We start from the raw sequence: 18,208 nt of genomic DNA, 5'->3' as shown, positions 1-18,208 counted from the left end.
GGGGGGGAGAGCAGGATATTGAGTTAGATGACTGGCCATGCTCATAATGAATGGCGGAGTGGGCTCGAAGGGCCGGATTAACCCCTCCTGCTCCTATTTTCTATGTTTCTGAGCAGTTCCAAACAGGTGTTCGCACTGAAAGCGTGATTAATTTAGTGACAAATTTCTGAATGTAACTGTGAACCAATTAGGAGCGGGAGCTGTTCGGTGAGATTTCCTGTTCTGTTTTAAATATATTTGTTACTTTGTCATTTGGTTTCACTCTGTGTCTCGTAAAGCAAACCAAATCACGCTCACACTAGATCGGGTGGGAGACTGCTACTTCCCAAACCAGACAGAGATTTTTTAAATGCTCCTAAACCTTCTAAAAGCAGCATCGGAAAATAAATCCTCGGTTGGGGAAAGATATGGCAAGACTGCTAATTTGAATTAATTAGAATAATTAATTGAAATAACTTGAAGCAATATGGGAATCAATTTTAATGGGATACTGGTGCACAGCGGTAGGATTTCACAGCACAGCTGCTATCCATTCGGCCCATCGTGCCTATGTTATCCTTTACTCTTGAAGAGCTACCATGGTTTCTGCACATTGATCTATGATCTAGTCAACCATCTCCATGAAGAAATTTATCCTTCATTTCTGAACCATTCTCAACGTCTGACAGAGACTAGTGGAGGGCCCGCATGCTCAGTATTTGCTACTCGCTTCCCCGAGGGAAATGGGTGCGTGTTCAAAGAATCGCACGGCACAGGAGACGGTCCTTCGGCCCATCATCCCCTTTACTGCCCCTTTGAAAAAATACCCACCCCTTGGTCCTTCTCCCCAATCCTGCAACACATTCCCCTTCCCAGCAGGTACCCTTTCACGTCACACTTCCCGGAGCTGCACTTCTTTTCCATTACGGGCTCTCAGTCCGAATTTGGAAAACCTTGTGTAATCCCACAAGACACAAAGTCTAGACTGTGGCATAAACAAAGCTGGATGCCATGAAACCCATTAGAAATGATTCTTGAAAGCTGGAGGAACACAGAGAGTGGATGTTGCCTGGCAGCACTATATTAGAGGATTAGATTATTTGCTTGGTGTGTTTATGCATCAGTCATGAGGTGTCATTTCAAGCCAAATATCATTGCAGGTCTGACATTCTGTCAGGAACCGCTGTTGAAAATGTCTGTCTTCTGCGAAAGGTCAATTAACCGATAACGAAGTAGAACGGAAGAGTACAAATTGGAGTTTTTTTTAAAAAAACACGCCAGGGGTTGGTTGCTAAAACAACCGGTGTCACAGTGAACACCTCCTCACTCCAACGAAACATCTCATCCCCCATTGCAGCTTCACAATCTTGTGCTTTTAAAGAAAATCCTTTCAGGGGATCGCCGGCAAGGCAACCATTTGTTGCCCATCACTGACTGCACCTTCAACTGAGCGGGTGGCTCGGCCATTTCAGAGGGCAACCACACTGCTGCGGGTCTGGAGATCCATGTAGGCCGGACCACGATAAGAACTCTCTCAGTTCCAGTATCAACGTTTGTACCCTTGTCCTGTGGTCTTTTATTAACTTTAGATCGTGCTCCTACAAGAGCGAGCAACGTCTGCACCTCTCAAAGTCCTTGAAAAGGTCGAGGGGCCTATTCAGTCTGCAGAATCAGTGGAAATCTCTGGAACATTCCCTGGTGACCAGTACTGTGCGGCCTGACTATAAGCAAATATCTACCCAGCAACGACGGCCTCAAACTTGTATTCTGCTGATTTGATTACGATGTTATTTTTGGTTGTTGTTCTGCAATGTTTGGACTTGCCTAACATTACATCCCAGATAGGTGTCTTTCAGTATAACTAGGTGAGCAGTAGCAATTGACTGCATCAGCTGAGTTCAAGATCACGGGGCTCACTTCCGGTTGCGGCGATGCGGAGCTAAGCCGCACGAGTCGGCAGCTCCCGCTATTACGGACTTTCTGGCGCTCTAGAGGAGCCCCAACGGGAAATTTTTGAAGACACACCGTGTGGGAAGGGAAGAGGGAGGTTCCCCTTCATCGTTTATGGACCGGACCAGAAGCGAAACAGCCAAAAAAAATGGCATTGGAGCAGCGGGAGAAGAGAGGGAAGAAGGACAAAATGGCGGCGGCCGGGGATGAAGTGGAACGCGGGCCGGAGCTGCAAGAGTTCATCAAGCGCTGCTTCGAGGAGCTGTGGAAGGAGATGCTGGCGCCTATGCTGTCGGCGATTGAAGGGCTAGGGATGACCCAGAAGGCCCACGAGGTAAAGATCCAGGAGGTGCAGAAAAAAGTCAATGAGAACGAGGACGAGATCTTGGGCATGGCGGTGAGGGTGGAGGAGCACGAGGCGCTGCACAAGAGGTGGGCGGGAAGATTCGAAGACCTGGAGAACAGGTCGAGGAGAAAGAATCTTCGGATCCTGGGTCTCCCTGAAGGAGTGGAGGGGGCCGATGCCGGGGCATACGCGGGCACGATGCTCGAGTCGATGATGGGCGCGGAGGCCCCTTCGAGGTCTTTGGAGCTGGATGGGGCGCACCGGGTGCTGGCGAGGAGGCCCAAGGCTAACAAGCCGCCAAGGGCGATTGTGGTGAGGTTTCACCGTTTCACGGACAGAGAGAGGGTCTTGAAATGGGCCAAGAAAGAGCGGAGCAGCAGGTGGGACAATGCGGAGATCCGAATATACCCGGACTGAAGCACGGAGGTTGCAAAGCGGAGAGCGGGTTTCAACCGGGCCAAGGCGGTGCTGCACCGGAAAGGAGTGAGATTCGGAATGCTGCAGCCAGCGCGATTGTGGGTCACACACAAGGATCAGCACCATTATTTTGAAACGCCTGAAGAGGCGTGGACCTTTATTCAAACCGAAAAGTTGGACTCACACTGAGGGTTTGTGAGGGTGGGGGGGATGTTTGATGGTTGTTGTAAATAGGGTGTTAATCACGCGCAGGAAATGTTACACGGGCTGGGGGAGAGATTGGGATGACGATGGGGGAAAAGAGACAAGGCTGCGACAGGAGCTGCGACAGAGGGGGCGGGGTAGGCTTAGGAAAGCGCGTTTTTTTTTCCCGTGCCAGTGAAGAAAGGCGGACACTGATTGGGAGATTCCCACACGGGGGGGTCAATGGGACGGCGGGGGAAGCCGGGGTCAGCAGGTGTCAGCTGACTTACGGGAGTGTTATGGGGGGAGCAAAAAAGCTAGACACGGGTCTAGCGGAGGGGAGGGGAAGGGGGGGGGGGGGAGGGGTTGCTGCTGCACTGGCCGAAGGGGAAGGGGACACAGAAGAGGTGGTCGGGGCGGGGGTCTCCCGTCTGGGGGACTGAAGGGTGCCGCCCGAAAGTGGAGGGAACGGAGTATTCGGCCATAGCCATTTCAGATCACGCCCCGCACTGGGTGGAAAAGGGAGAGGTTAGTGGGGGAGATTTTAAGAGTGGACAGGAGATATGCAGAGGCCCCTGAGGAGGGATTACTTAGGGAGAGGCGACGTCTCCAGACGGAGTTTGACCTGTTGACCACAGGGAAGGCAGAGGCTCAGTGGAGGAAAGCGCAGGGGGTGACCTACGAGTATGAGGAGAAGGCGAGTCGGATGCTGGCACACCAGCTCCGTAAGAGGATGGCAGCGAGGGAAATAGGTGGAGTTAAGGATGGAAGTGGAGCTACGGTGCGGAGTGCGACGAAAATAAATGAGGCATTCAAGGCCTTCTATGAGGAGCTGTACAGATCCCAGCCCCCAGCGGGGGGAGAGGGGATGAGACGATTCCTAGACCAACTGAGATTCTCAAGGGTGGAGGAGCAAGAGGTGGCTGGTTTGGGGACACCAATTGGGTTGGAGGAGCTGAGCAAAGGTTTGAGGAATATGCAGGCAGGGAAGGCCCCGGGACCGGACGGGTTCCCGGTGGAGTTCTACAGGAAGTACATAGACCTTATGGCCCCGCTGCTAGTGAGGACCTTTAATGAGGCAAGGGAGGGAGGGATCCTGCCCCGACAATGTCGGAGGCGATGATTTCTTTGATTCTAAAGCGGGACAAGGACCCACTGCAATGTGGATCGTACAGGCCGATCTCGCTCCTCAACGTGGATGCTAAGTTGCTGGCAAAAGTGCTGGCTACGAGGATCGAGGACTGTGTCCCGGGGGTGATTCACGAGGACCAGACGGGATTCGTAAAGGGCAGGCAACTAAACACCAATGTGCGGCGGCTCGTAAACGTGATAATGATGCCATCGGGGGAGAGGCGGAGATAGTGGCAGCTATGGACGCGGAGAAGGCCTTTGACCGAGTAGAGTGGGAGTACCTCTGGGAAGTGCTGCGTGGGTTTGGGTTCGGGGGGGGGGGGTTTATTAGCTGGGTTAAGTTCCTTTACAGAGCCCCGGTGGCGAGTGTGGTTACGAATCGGCAGAGGTCGGAGTATTTTCGTCTGTACCGTGGGGCGAGACAGGGGTGCCCCCTGTCCCCCCTGTTGTTTGCATTAGCAATTGAACCCTTGGTCATATCATTAAGGGAGTCTAGGAAATGGAGGGGGGTGGTCCGAGGGGGAGAGGAGCATCGAGTGTCGCTTTATGCAGATGACCTGTTGCTGTATGTGGCGGATCCAGTGGAGGGGATGGTGGAGGTCATGCAGACTCTAAGGGAGTTTGGGGATTTTTCGGGCTATAAGCTTAATGTAGGGAAGAGTGAGCTTTTTGTATTACAGGCAGGGGACCAAGAAAGGGGGATAGGCGAGCTACCGCTGAGGAGGGCAGAGGGGAGTTTTCGGTACCTGGGGATCCAGATAGCCAGGAGTTGGGGGGCCCTACATAAACTGAATCTGACGAGGTTGGTGGAGCAGATGGAGGGGGACTTCAAAAGATGGGACATGTTACCGCTCTCGCTAGCGGGTAGAGTGCAGTCGGTCAAAATGGTGGTCCTTCCGAGGTTTCTCTTTGTGTTTCAGTGCCTTCCCATCGTGATCACCAAGGCCTTTTTAAAGAGGGTAGGCAGGAGCATTATGGGGTTTGTGTGGGCGAATAAGACCCCGAGGGTAAGGAGAGGGTTTTTGGAGCGCAGTAGGGACCGAGGAGGGTTGGCGCTACCGAATTTGGGGAGCTACTACTGGGCAGCAAATGTGGCGATGATCCGTAAGTGGGTGATGGAGGTAGAGGGGGCGGCATGGAGGAGGTTGGAGATGGCGTCCTGCAAAGGAACGAGTCTGGGGGTGCTGGTGACGGCACCGCTGCCGCTCTCGCCGTCAAGGTACACCACGAGCCCGGTGGTGGCGGCAACACTAAAGATCTGGGGCCAGTGGAGACGGCACAGCGGTGCAATGGGAGCCTCGGTGTGGTCCTTGATCAGGGGTAACCACCAGTTTGTCCCGGGGAGGATGGACGGGGGGTTTCAGAGCTGGCATCGGGCGGGGATGAGAAGATGGGGGACCTGTTCATTGACGGGACGTTTGCGAGCCTAGGGGCACTAGAGGAGAAGTTTGAGATACCCCCGGGAAATGCTTTTAGATACATGCAGGTGAGGGAGTTTGTGAGGCGGCAGGTAAGGGAATTCCCGTTACTCCCGGCACAGGAAATTCAAGACAGGGTGATCTCGGGTGTATGGGTGGGAGAGGGCAAGGTGTCGGCAATATACCAGGAGATGAAAGAAGAGGGGGAGGCTTTGGTAGAGGAGTTGAAGGGTAAATGGGAGGAGGAGCTGGGGGAGGAGATTGAGGAGGAGCTATGGGCTGATGCCCTAGGTAGGGTTAATTCCGCCTCCTCGTGTGCCAGGCTTAGCCTAATACAATTTAAGGTGGTTCACAGAGCGCACATGACGGGGGCGAGGCTGAGCAGGTTCTTTGGGGTAGAGGACAGATGTGGGAGGTGCTCAGGAAGTCCGGCGAACCTTGTCCATATGTTTTGGTCATGCCCGTCACTGGAGGGGTTCTGGAGAGGAGTGGCAGGAACAATATCTAAGGTGGTGAAAGCCCGGGTCAAGCCAAGCTGGGGGCTAGCAATATTTGGAGCAGTGAATGAGCCGGGAGCGCAGGAGGCGAAAGAGGCCGGAATTCTGGCCTTTGCGTCCCTAGTAGCCCGGCAAAGGATCTTGTTAATGTGGAAGGAGGCGAAACCCCCCAGCGTGGAGGCCTGGATAAATGACATGGCCGGGTTCATTAAGCTGGAGAGGATTAAGTTCGCCTTGAGAGGGTCTGCGCAGGGGTTCTACAGGCGGTGGCAACCGTTCCTAGACTATCTCGCGGAGCGTTAGATGGAGGTCGGTCAGCAGCAGCAGCAACCCGGGGGGGGATGTCTCGGGAAGGGGAGGAGGGGGAGGGCGGTCTGCCTGGGGAGTATTTGAGCAAGAGAACACATGAAAGATCTGGAAAACTGGCATGGACGGGAGGAATTCAGTGTACAAAGCTCTGTAACATATCGTTTTACCATGTTTATATCTTGCTATGTGCGTTTTCTTTCTATTTTGTTACGAGGGGGGGTGGGGTTTTTGTTTGTAAGGGTGAAAAATTATGCTTAAAAACTTCAATAAATATATTTTTTTTTTTCAAAGATCACTGGGTTTAAATCCGCATTATAAAATCAATTGTTTCCAACATAAACAGGTTTTACAATGCTTTTTGTAGCCAGAGATAAAACTATTGATTCCACAGCGGCCGAATGTACCAAGGCAGCTTGAACAGCCTTAAGTCAGCAGCTGTTTACAGTAAACCTTCCAACCTGTGGCGTTGAATCTCTAGTCAGCATCAGGATGGTTCAAAGACTTCAATAATGACAGCATTCTCCATCTGTACTCTGACATAACATCCAATATTATGGTAAAAGAGAAAATGTGTAGGGTTAATGGGAAAGAGCTGCGGGAGGGGAACTAACTGGACAGTTCTTTCAAAGAGCTAGCACAGATTCAATGGGCCGAGTGTCCTCCTTTCAGTGTTCCACAATTCTATTCCACATCCCTGGCCAAGTAAACACCTCATAGAATCATAGAATTTACAGTGCAGAAGGAGGCCATTCGGCCCATCGAGTCTGCACCAGCCCTTACAAAGAGTACCCTACTCAAGCCCACATATCTACCCTATCCCCATAACCCCTACTTAACCTTTTTGGACACTAAGGGCAATTTAGCATGGCCAATCCACCTAACCCGCACATCTTTGGACTGTAGGAGGAAACCGGAGCATCCGGAGGAAACGCACGCAGACACGGGGAGAACGTGCAGACTCCGCACAGACAGTGATCCAGCGGGGAATCGAACCTGGCACCCTGGAGATGTGAAGCCACGGTGCTAACCACTATGCTACCGTGCTGCCCTGTACTTCGGCTGTACTCATGGGAATGCTCTTAAGTATTTCATTTCCTATTGTCCATTTGCTCTTATTTTAATGCTGTTTGGATTGTGCCAGCTGCCTCTCTGTATCAGGGAGTAACTGAGACTCCTGGATTCTGCGAAAAGAACCTTGGAACGACAACGGCCCAAAGGCAACCTCTCTTGTCTGCCCCCCTGCTACCTCCTCTAGCCCTCCAAGATCTCCCCCAACCCTCCAATTCTGGCCTCTTTTGTGATTCCCAGCTTTCTTCACTCGAACACTGTCGGCCATACCTTGCAGCTGAAAGGTCCCAAACTCAGGAATTCCCTCACACAACCCCTCTTTCAGACATTCCTTAAAACCTGACCTCTTTCACTAACCCGTAGGCATCTGACCCAGTATCCTCTCAAGCAGCCTGCTTTTTATGCTCCCATGTAGCAGCTTTCCTGTGTTAAAGGCACTATACAAATGCAAGTTGTTTTGTTTTTAGATTTCCAAGTCAGGATGGTGTGCGACTTGGAGGGGAGCTTTCTGGTGGTGTCCCCATGCATCTGCTGCCCTTGTCCTTCTAGATGGTAAAACCATAAGACATAGGAGCAGGATTAGGCCACTCGGCCCAGCGAGTCTGTTCCGCCATTCAATCATGGCTGATATGTTCCTCATCCCCATTCTCCTGCCTTCTCCCCATAACCCCTGGTCCCCTTATTCATCAAGAACCTATCTATCTCTGCCTTACAGTCACTCAGTGATTTGGCCTCCACAGCCTTCTGCGGCAACGAGTTCCACAGATTCACCATCCTCTGGCTGAAGAAATTCCTTCTCATCTCTGTTGGTAGAGGCCATGGGTTCGGACGGTGCTGTCGAAGGAGCCTGGGAGAGTTGCTGCTGGCACATACTGTTGCCACTTTGTGCAGGTGGTGAAGGGGGGAATTGTTTAAAGTGGTGGATGGGGTGCTGATCAAGTAGGGTTTGCTTTGTCCTGCATGGTGTCGAGCTTCTTGAGTATTGTTGTTGGAGATGCACTCATCCAGCCAAATGAAGAGTATTCCATCACACTCCAGACTTGTGCCTGGCAGATGGTGGACAGGCTTTGGGGAGTCAGGAGGTGAGTTATTCACCATAGATACCAGCTTTTGATCTGGACTTGCAGCCAGAGTATTTGAATGCTTGTTCCAGCTAAGCTAATTGCCTGATACTTGTTGGTACAAATATTACTTGCCCAACCTTAAATGATGCCCTGGTTTTGCTGCATAAAAATATGGACTGCTTCAGTATTGATGAGACACAAATGGTACTGAACCCTATCCAGTCACCAGCGAACATCCCCACTTCTGATCTAAAGGTGGCAAGGAGTCACTGATGAAGCAGCTGATGATGGGTGAGCCTAGGGCACTACCTTGAGGAACTCCCGCAGGGGTGTTCTGGAATTTAAACGACTGACCCCCAACAACCACAACTATCTTTCTTTGTGCTAGGAATGAGCCAGCCAGTGGAGAGTTTTCCTCGATTCGCACCGATTTCAATTTTGCTGTGGCTCTTTGATGCACTACCTAGTCAAATGCTGCCTTGCTGTTAAGAAACTTTTAACCTCGGGTGGCATGCGGCACAGTGGTTAGCACTGGGACTGCGACGCTGAGGACCCGGGTTCGAATCCCAGCCCTGGGTCACTGTCCGTGTGGAGTTTGCATATTCTCCCCGTGTCTGCGTGGGTTTCACCCCCACAACCCAAAGACGTGCTGGTTAGGTGGATTGGCCACGCTAAATTGCCCCTTAATTGGAAAAGAAAAATAATTGGCTACTCTAAATTTATATTTAAAAAAAGAAACTTTAACCTCACCTTTGGAATTTATGCCTGAACCAAATCGGAAACAAGATCTAGAGCTGAACAGCACTTGTGGAACCCGTAATGAGCATCAAATGTGCAGGATGTTGCTCAGTGTGATTGATGTCAATGACCCGTCCCATCACTCTGCTGATAACTGAGAGTAAACTGATTGGGCAGTAATTGGCCAGATTGGATTTGTCCTGCTTTTTGTGGGCAGGACCTATCTGGGCAAGTGTCTACAATATCAGATAGATGCCAGTGTTGCAGCTGTACTGGAACAGTATGACTAAGGACATGGCTAATTCTGCAGCAGAAGCTCTCAGTGCTATAGCCAGGTGTTGTTGGCTTGACAAACAGAATATGAAGAGATACGCAGCCTTTGGACTATCCTATCACTTATGAAGTATCTGGCTCCTGAAAGATAAAAGTTATCAAACAAATAATGCTGATACAATATAAAATTGCTACATGGCACATTACCTTTGACCAGTGATAATGTCGCGATTAACTCAGAAGATATCTGAGCCTGCATGCATGCGGCCGGGGGGTAAATTGCCCCTTAATTGGAAAAAAAAGAATTGGGTACTCTAAATTTATTTATCTTTAAGTGTTATTCCACCTCAAAATGGCCAACAGTAATCCTAAACCTACTTACCCAAGTGTCCAAATGAGTTGAAATTAACATTAAATATGCTTTTCATGAACTCTCGCCTCCAACGTCGGAAACTTAGCAGACTTTCAGTTCAAAATTATTTAAGTGATCAGATTCGCCTCAATAAGGAGTCCCTTATCACTTGTCCCTTATCCCTTATCACAGTTTCATGCACAGTTAAGCAGCGAGGGCCAGCCACTGTTTGCACTCATTTAATTCTTGACCCCCAGGGGTTTCATTATCGTTCCTTGACTAACCTGAGGCACCGTCTCTCACTGACACACAGTGAGATTCAAGCTCGCCGTGGACACTGGTACAACCTGCCTTTCCATTTTTGTACAATAGTGATAGAGGCCAGAATGGAGGGAATGGACCCAAGAAGTCACAATGACAATTGGGGTGCAGTTGCAGTGCCCATAGTGTATGGATTCCCTCAATCTTGGAGATGGAGGAGCGACCTAATCAAATGTGCGAGTAATGATCAGATCGGGTTGATAGAAGAAACGATTTCCTCTGCCGGGGAATTAAGAATGTGGTGGTATCATCTCAAAGTCAGAGCCAAAGCATTCAGGAAGGGAAGGGAACGGCTCCTGGGACATGTTGACCCACAGTGCTGGGACACAACTGGAACTTCCCAGGCTGGGATCGACACTGTTGTTGGGTGGGATTATCAAAGGATATGGAGTGGTGGCAAGTAAACGGGGATGATTTTAGGACTGAGTTGAGGATGAACTTCTTCGCCCAAAGGGTCGTGAATTTGTGGAATTCCCTGCCCAGTGAAGCGGGCGAGGCTACCTTGTTGAATATTTTTAAGGCAGATTTTTGAACAGTAAAGGATTAAACGGTTACGGTGAGTGGGCGGGTAAGTGGAGCTGAGTCCACAAAAAGATCAGCCATGATCTCATTGAATGGCGGGGGAGGCTCGAAGGGCCAGATGGCCTACTCCTGCTTCTTATGTTCTTATCGATCCTGATTCAACTAATGGCAGAACAGGCTTGAATGGGCCAAATGCGATCACTAAACTCCAGAGATTTCCTCCTGAGCGCAGTTAACATTTGAAAAAAAGGAGGCTGTTTCTAACTCCAAGAATAAACGCGCTGTATTCACTCAACCATTTAGAACTTCCATTTGAAAATACAAATTTATGCGGTGGAATATTGGCTTTATGTGTGGGATGTCTCGCTCCGTCAGTTTGTCCAGTTCCCCTGCCTGTAATTCTGATGTAACCTGCCCTCCCTTACACTGAACCACACCCCCATCCGCTTTGTTCTCCTGCTCTGTTGGCACTGATTGCGCTGGGAAAACTGGCTTCCCGAGGGGCTAAGTGGCCCTTCCCACGTCGGGAAGGCGAGCATCGTCAGTGCACGTATGGGATCTACCTACCGTCCCGCACGAGTCCGGCCCCCCTTGGAAGAGAGTACAAGCCATCCGAACAACCTCTGCTTCCATCTTCCTCACACCAGGGAAGATGTCTGGGTGGAGCGGGTTACTCCAAGCAAAGTCTCCATAAACCTGAAAACAAAATACAACTGGGTTAGCCGGTCACATCATTTATTACTGAACTGCCAAACTAATTACAGCACAGGAATAGGCCATTCAGCGCAACGCGTCCCTGATGTCCCAAGCGAGCTCCTCATACCGAACTTCATCTTACCCCATCAACACATTCTTCCATTCCTTTCTCACCCCCAATCAGGTTATCTACTTTCCCTTTGAATCTGTACAATATTGGAGAGGACACCGGGGAGAACTCGCTGCTTGTTCTCAACTTGTGCCGTGGGAGCTTTAACGTCCACCTGGAAAGAGAAACCAGGCTGCCGGTCAATGTCTCACCTGAACGATGACAGCACTGTCAGTGAATCGCTCTCTCTGTACTGCCCTGGAGTGTCGGGCTGGATTACATCCTCGAGAGTCTCCGATGTGACTCGAACCCCTAGCTTTCTGACACACCGTTAGAGATCACCTGATCATTTATGTCACTGCTGTTTGTGGGAACTTGCTGTGCAGAAATTGCTTTCCGTGTTGTCCTACATCGGCCCGCCGAAAGTGTTTCACCAGCTGTAAAGCACTTTGAGACGCTGCTCCCAACTCCTCGAGCTCTGCTGTTTCATCGGCACAATACGTATATGGCGGCACTTCTTCCCAACTTCATTCGCACTCTTGTAGCTAGTTCCGCAGCTCCTCTCCCTATCTCTACACTGCCCAGAGTTTAAAATCAACAGCAAGGATCTTCATTGAAGCCAGGAATCCACCAACATTCTGCTGCATTCGGCTTGCTTCGTGTAATATTAGTGAGTGTCGTCCTCGGCTAATTCATAGGCAATTAAGAGTCAATCGCATTTTTAGCGACTGGAGTCACCTTTGAGCCTAGAAGAAGTCAGGACAGCAAGTTGCCTTCCCTAAAGGACAGAAGTGAACCATTGGGTTCTTAACGATAATCCAACAGTTTCCTGGTCACTTTTAACAGCTTTTTACTTACAAATTTACTTTCCCCAAACAATTGAATTCAAATTCCGCAGTGGGCTTTAAATGCATTGCCTGCAGATTACAAGCCCACTGATACAAATACTACACCATTTATAATGAGTAAGGAGTCCAACTGTTAATTAGAAGTCTCTGAACTTGAATTGAAACTTTGCAATCAAAAAATTCTCCTGGGTTAATCTGTTAAAAATTGTTTTTTTTTGTTTCCCTCTGGCACATTTAATGATAGCTCATCCTTCAAAAGAGAAACTGTACTTGTGTTTTTCTCTGACACGCCTTCTAATTAGGGCTGACTATTATTTATTTCCCTCTTTCAGTGGTGAAACGGGCTCTGCCTTTAATTTGTATCCAGTGGGTAGCTAAAGGCAAAGGTCCCGCCCCCTCGTCAGGAGCAGGCCGTAAACATGGTGCCGAGTGAGTCACAAGACAAACTCTGCACACACTGGAAAGTGTGAGAAATGGGCCCTTCACCTTCTTAGAATCATAGAATTTACAGTGCAGAAGGAGGCCATTCAGCCCATCGAGTCTGCACCGGCCCCTGGAAAGAGCAACCTACTTACGCCCACAACTCCACCTTATCCTCGGTACCTTTTTGCACACCAAGGGCAATTTATCACGGCCAGTCCACCTAACCTGCACATCTTTGGACTGTGGGAGGAAACCGGAGGAGCACCCGGAGGAAACCCACGCAAACACGGGGAGAACGTGCAGACTCCACACAGACAGTGACCCAAGTGTGGAATGGAACCTCGGACCCTGGAGCTGTGAGCAACAGCGTTAACCATTGCGCTACCGTGCCACCCCGAAACTTTCAAATAAAAATAAAGATAGTAGTAAGACTGTGAGAATGGGGGCTCCGCCACTGCCAGAGCCCCAGTGAAGTGTTAAATTGCTCGATCTTCGCTGAGGCTTGTTTCACACTCAGGACAGAGTTTTAAACTGAGGTAACACAAGGCGTGCCAGAGACAGTTTCAGGTCCTGGAACTCAAGCAGTTACAGCACGAACAGTGACTCTCTGCAAAAGTAATTAAACAGCTGTGAAATGCTTTGGAATGTCCCGAGGATGTGACGGCGAAACGCAAGGTCACTCTCAACTCTACCCAGGCTGCGTGCTACTGAAACTAAAAATAAAGAAGTTACCGTTTAAAACAACCCCAAGTTCCTCCTTATCATGTGCGGCATGCTAATGGCCCAGAACAGACACCGGGGTTCAGAGGCAAATTGGTCACACGATCAAAAGAAGCAGTGACAGGCCCTTCGGCCCATCCATCCTGCTCTGCCATTCGATAAAATCATGGCTGATCTGATTGTGGCCTCAACTGCACTTTCCTGCCGGCCCCAATAAACCTCGACAATCCAAAATCTGTCCAACTCAGCTTGGAATATATTCCGTGACCCAGTCCCCACAGGTTGCTGGTGGAGGAAAATTCCCAACACTGACAACACCCTGAGAGAAGAAATTCCTCCTCATCTCCATGTTAAATGGAAGATCCCTTATTTTTAAACTGTGGTCCCTCGCTCTGGATTCCCCCGTGAAGGAAACACCCGCTCAGTTTCTACCCTGTGAAGACGGCTCAGAATCTTTGCGGTGGAATTCTTCCATTTTAAGACTAAGTGCGGTAACGGGCAGCTCCGGCAGCACCTGTCCCCACCAAGATAGCGGCGCCATGTTTCAACACCCGTCCAGCCTCAAGAAGAAGCCTGTTCCTCGATTCAGCCACCCTTCCCCTCGAGGCTATCACCTGCGACACGCCCATCACCTGCGACGTGCCCATGCCCCACTTGGACCTCTACCCATCACATCTGGAGTCTTCATCCATCCCCTTCCAGTTAACCACCTTTGACCACTTTGTGTCCCTCTGTCTTCCAAGTTCCTCCTCTTCATCCACCTCCCTGCCCCTCTGCGTGCCATCGTGAACCCTCCCCCTTCCCCCCCTCCCCCTCCCTCCTTCCACATGTCCTCCTTCCACATCGCTCCCATTGTCTTCATTAGACCCCTCCCCCCACCCCCCGGGACAACACTCCACCCCCAGTTGAATATTGGGCCTTAGTTCCGGGGGCTGCAGGAGTCCCACAGCACACAGTGCTGTCCAGGTGGACTCTGGTGTGGCGCCAGGGGGAGGGAGGAGCCTGTATTCTCTTGTACTCCCCAACCCCAGGCGCTGTACTGATCAGAGTTGGTGACACAGGAGAGTCCATGGGTGCAGAATCACGGTATTGTCCGTGAAGACCAGCCCGGCATGGAGATGGAGGCAGGAACTGGTCTGCTCCTGCAGTGGTGAACAGCACATCAGGAGCAGCGCAGCACTATGGCAGAAGGTTGTACCCCTCCAACCCAAAGATGTGCAGGTTAGGTGGATTGGCCACGCTAAATCGCCCCTTAATTGGGGGAAAAAAAAAAGAATTGGGTACTCGAAATTTATAAAAGAAAAGAAATGACAGGAAGTTGTTGCATTCACCCTGAAGTCTGTGACGAGTTGAGGACCCCTTGTGCACGCCACATTTTAGCAATCGGGTTTAACGTCAATGTAAAGTCCCGCTGCCAAGACTCTGACTGAAAGGCCTGATGGGATGCCAGCAGGCTGTGGTTTTAATGAACACTTATGAGATGCGAATGAATGCAAATGGTGTCTGCCAGTGGGAAGAGTGACCCGCCATTAACCCGCCATTAGGAGAATTGCACCGGGATTTTACGCCAGCGGTATTCCGACTTTTTGGCCGCGAGTTGTTTGGGAGAATTCTGCCCTTTGTATTTGAATCAGATCACATCTCACTCTTCTGAACTCCAATGAATATCGGCCCAAACTGCTCAACCTTTCCTCATGAAGACAACCTCTTCACCCGAGGAGTCAGCTTTCTCTGAACTGCTCTGGCAGTCCAGCACCTTGCCAGTGCTTTGCTGCCAATTGTAAGATCTGAGGAGCTGACGCATGGGTTGGAGATTCCTTCACTCTTGCAGGAGATGCTCCCATCCACCCTAGACAACTGATCCGACGCTGGCATTGACCCCAGAAAGGAAATCAACAAAAAGGAAACTGCGGGAATGGGCTAAATAGAAAGTTACAGGTTTTGAGACGGTAGAGACGCAAATTTTCAGAAATCAGAATTGGCCATTTTGTTGCAAAGAATTCATATCAAGCTGCTTCTTACCGTCACCATCAGTTTTGTGAGTTGCTCCTCACCACTATACACTGTTCCAGAAACTTGCCCTTTCTCCCAATGTACGTCTCCTACAAAATACAAGATGCAGATTCAGCAGATTAGACACACGCCTCTCAAAACCACAAAGATTTCAGTGTCCGCTGCTGCCATTGTGCAACAAGTTACTCACAGCACGAACCAGCTGAGCACAGGCAGCAAAAAGCCTGAGCGATCACAGATCCTTCCACTGGCACAGAGTCTTGCACCGTGGAAAATGCACGGATTGGCACCAGTGTACTGGAGAGCAACATGTCTAGTCAAAGAACACACTAAATGCTCAACTTGAAGAATTTGTGCCAAGACCAAGTCTGAATACGAATAGGTTACTTCTTAAAATTCAGTTATGGGATGGAGGCGTTGCTGGCAAAGCCATTATTTACTGTCCATTCCTAATTGTCGAGAAAGTGACTGTGAGCTTGACGTACATCTGTGTGGCTTACCAGACCTTTTCATCGGGCAGCTAACATTACTGGGGGGGGGGGTCTGGAGTCACATGTATGCCAGACCGGGTAAGGATGGTGATTTCCTCCCCTAAAGGACATCAGTGAACCAGATGGGAGTCCACCACAATCCTGTTATTTATAGAATTTATAGAATTTACAGTGCAGAAGGAGGCCATTCAGCCCATCGAGTCTGCACCGGCTCTTGGAAAGAGTACCCTACACAAGGTCAACACCGACCCACTTCCACCCTATCCCCCTGACCCAATAACCCCTCCCAACCTTTTTGGCACTAAGGGCAATTTATCATGGCCAATCCACCTAACCTGCACATCTTTGGACTGTGGGAGGAAACCGGAGCACCCGGAGGAAACCCACGCACACACGGGGAGGATGTTGTTTTATGGTCGACGTAACTGAGACTAGCTTTTTATCCCACGTTTATTTGATTAACTAAACTATAAATTCATCAGCACCCAAGGTGGAATTTGAACTCATGTCCCCAGGTCATTAGTCCAGGCCTGCTGATTACTTGTCCAGTAAAATACAACCATTCCTAGTTGCTGTAACCTGGAAACAGTTAATCCAGTCATCACTAAATAAATAAAAATTCAGAGATGTGCAGGTGGGGTGGATTGGGCATGCTAAATTGCCCCTTAGTGTCCAAAAGGTTAAATGGGGTTACGGGGTTAGGCTGGGGAGTGGGCCTGTGTAGGGTGCTCTTTCAGAGGGTCGATGCAGACTCAATGGGCCAAATGGCCTCTTTCTGCACTATAGGGATTCTATGATTAGAATCTGCTTGGGTTGCAACAAGGGTCCCAGGTTCGATTCCGGCTTGGGTCACTGTCTGTGCGGAGTCTGCACGTTCTCCCCGTGTCTGTGTGGGTTTCCTCCGGGTGCTCCGGTTTCCTCCCACAGTCCAAAGATGTGCAGGTTAGGTGGATTGGCCATGATAAATTGCCCTTAGTGTCCAAAATTGGCCTTAGTGTTGGGTGGGGTTGCTGGGTTGTGGGGATAGGGTGGAGGTGTTGACCTTGGGTAGGGTGCTCTTTTCAAGAGCCGGTGCAGACGCGATGGGCCAAATGGCCTCCTTCTGTACTGTAAATTCTATGATTCTATGAAGGAGTTTCAGTGCACTAAACGAGTTGATAAGAAGCAATGCAGAAACGGCAGCCCGCACTGCATTCATATAGCGCCTTTAATTTACTAAAAACATCCCACGGTGCTTTTATTGGACAAAATTAGACGGGAAGACACGCAAGAGATAGTAGGACAGCTAACCGAAACCTTGGGAGTGTCTTCGAGGAGGAGGCAGACGTGGAAAGGTTTAGGGAGGGGATTCCAGAGCTTAGGGTCTAGGCAGGAGTGACGACATGGCCACCAACAGTGGGAGCAATGAATGGCAGGGGCACCTAGGAGGCCAGAATTAAAGTCGCCCACATTTCAGCAAAAATCTGCAAGTATCATTTTTATGTGTACAATATACAGTGAGCCAAGCTGTTGCACTGGCCCGGAGCGTAAGGAAAATAATGACTTTCAAAAATACAATAATATTAATGTACCCATTGTGCTGTAGTCTTTAAGCTTTAACAGCAGCTCAGACTCTTCCAATCCATGTGCAGGCAGGGACGTGACGTACGTCATTCCATCCTTAAGGGTTAAAACGCTTGTGGAGAGGTCGTCCAGAGCCGTGTTGAGTTTCTTCTGTATCTGTAGATGGGAATGTGTCAAAAAGGTTAAAACGTGCTCCAATATTCAGGCACATGCACCACAGGCCACAACGCACTTCCTCAGAGCCGCTGCTAACCTTGATCCCTGTGCTCGTGTGACATTTAACAGCAGGAATTGCCCAGCTTGCGAGAATGACGTTCTGTGGGTACAAGTGCCAACTCCGTTTTTTGATCAGTGTTTCTTAAAAAGGATACAAGGTTGGAGGCCGTTTCCTTTAGCCACTGCATCTGGCCAGAACCAGCGAAGAGTTGGGGTTATTTGTAGATTTAACGATTTGGGAGCAAGCAGAGAGGAGGGTGTTTTCCTTGTTATTAAAGATCACTCCGCAGCAATGAAGCATAAGCGATTTTGTTTTTTTTAAAACACTAATCAGTACCAAGTATTTCCTGGCCTAATTCAGGATTCAGCAAGATGCAGCTCCAAACTGTGTGGCTGATACAGACTTGGACGCACTCCAAGAGTAAAGCCAGAACGTTGCAGCTCAGAGTGAAGTCCACAGGCAGAGAAATGCGGATGTGAACGCCAGCCAAAACCACAATGCCCTCTGCTCCACTTCAACAAACGCTTCAGAATCAGCCACACTGCCTGTTGGGATAAAGA

General features: G+C 49.8%; 1 protein-coding gene across 3 annotated transcripts in view; it reads right to left on the bottom strand.

The window, feature by feature from the left end:
- Window positions 1-18,208, bottom strand: part of sgpl1 (sphingosine-1-phosphate lyase 1) — a 78,317-nt gene that overhangs the window by 38,638 nt on the left and 21,471 nt on the right. For all 3 annotated transcript variants that reach the window (XM_072491417.1, XM_072491418.1, XM_072491416.1), the window contains exons 4-6: window positions 17,440-17,587; window positions 15,387-15,466; window positions 11,136-11,264 (exon numbers count right to left, since the gene is read on the bottom strand). In XM_072491417.1, coding sequence (XP_072347518.1) covers window positions 11,136-11,264; window positions 15,387-15,466; window positions 17,440-17,587 — 357 coding nt within the window. The remainder of the gene's footprint in view (window positions 1-11,135; window positions 11,265-15,386; window positions 15,467-17,439; window positions 17,588-18,208) is intronic.

The sequence above is a fragment of the Scyliorhinus torazame genome, chromosome 28 (genome assembly GCF_047496885.1).
Source record: "Scyliorhinus torazame isolate Kashiwa2021f chromosome 28, sScyTor2.1, whole genome shotgun sequence".
NCBI classification, from domain to species: Eukaryota; Metazoa; Chordata; class Chondrichthyes; order Carcharhiniformes; family Scyliorhinidae; genus Scyliorhinus; species Scyliorhinus torazame.
This window is presented reverse-complemented; position numbering and strand designations above follow the sequence as displayed.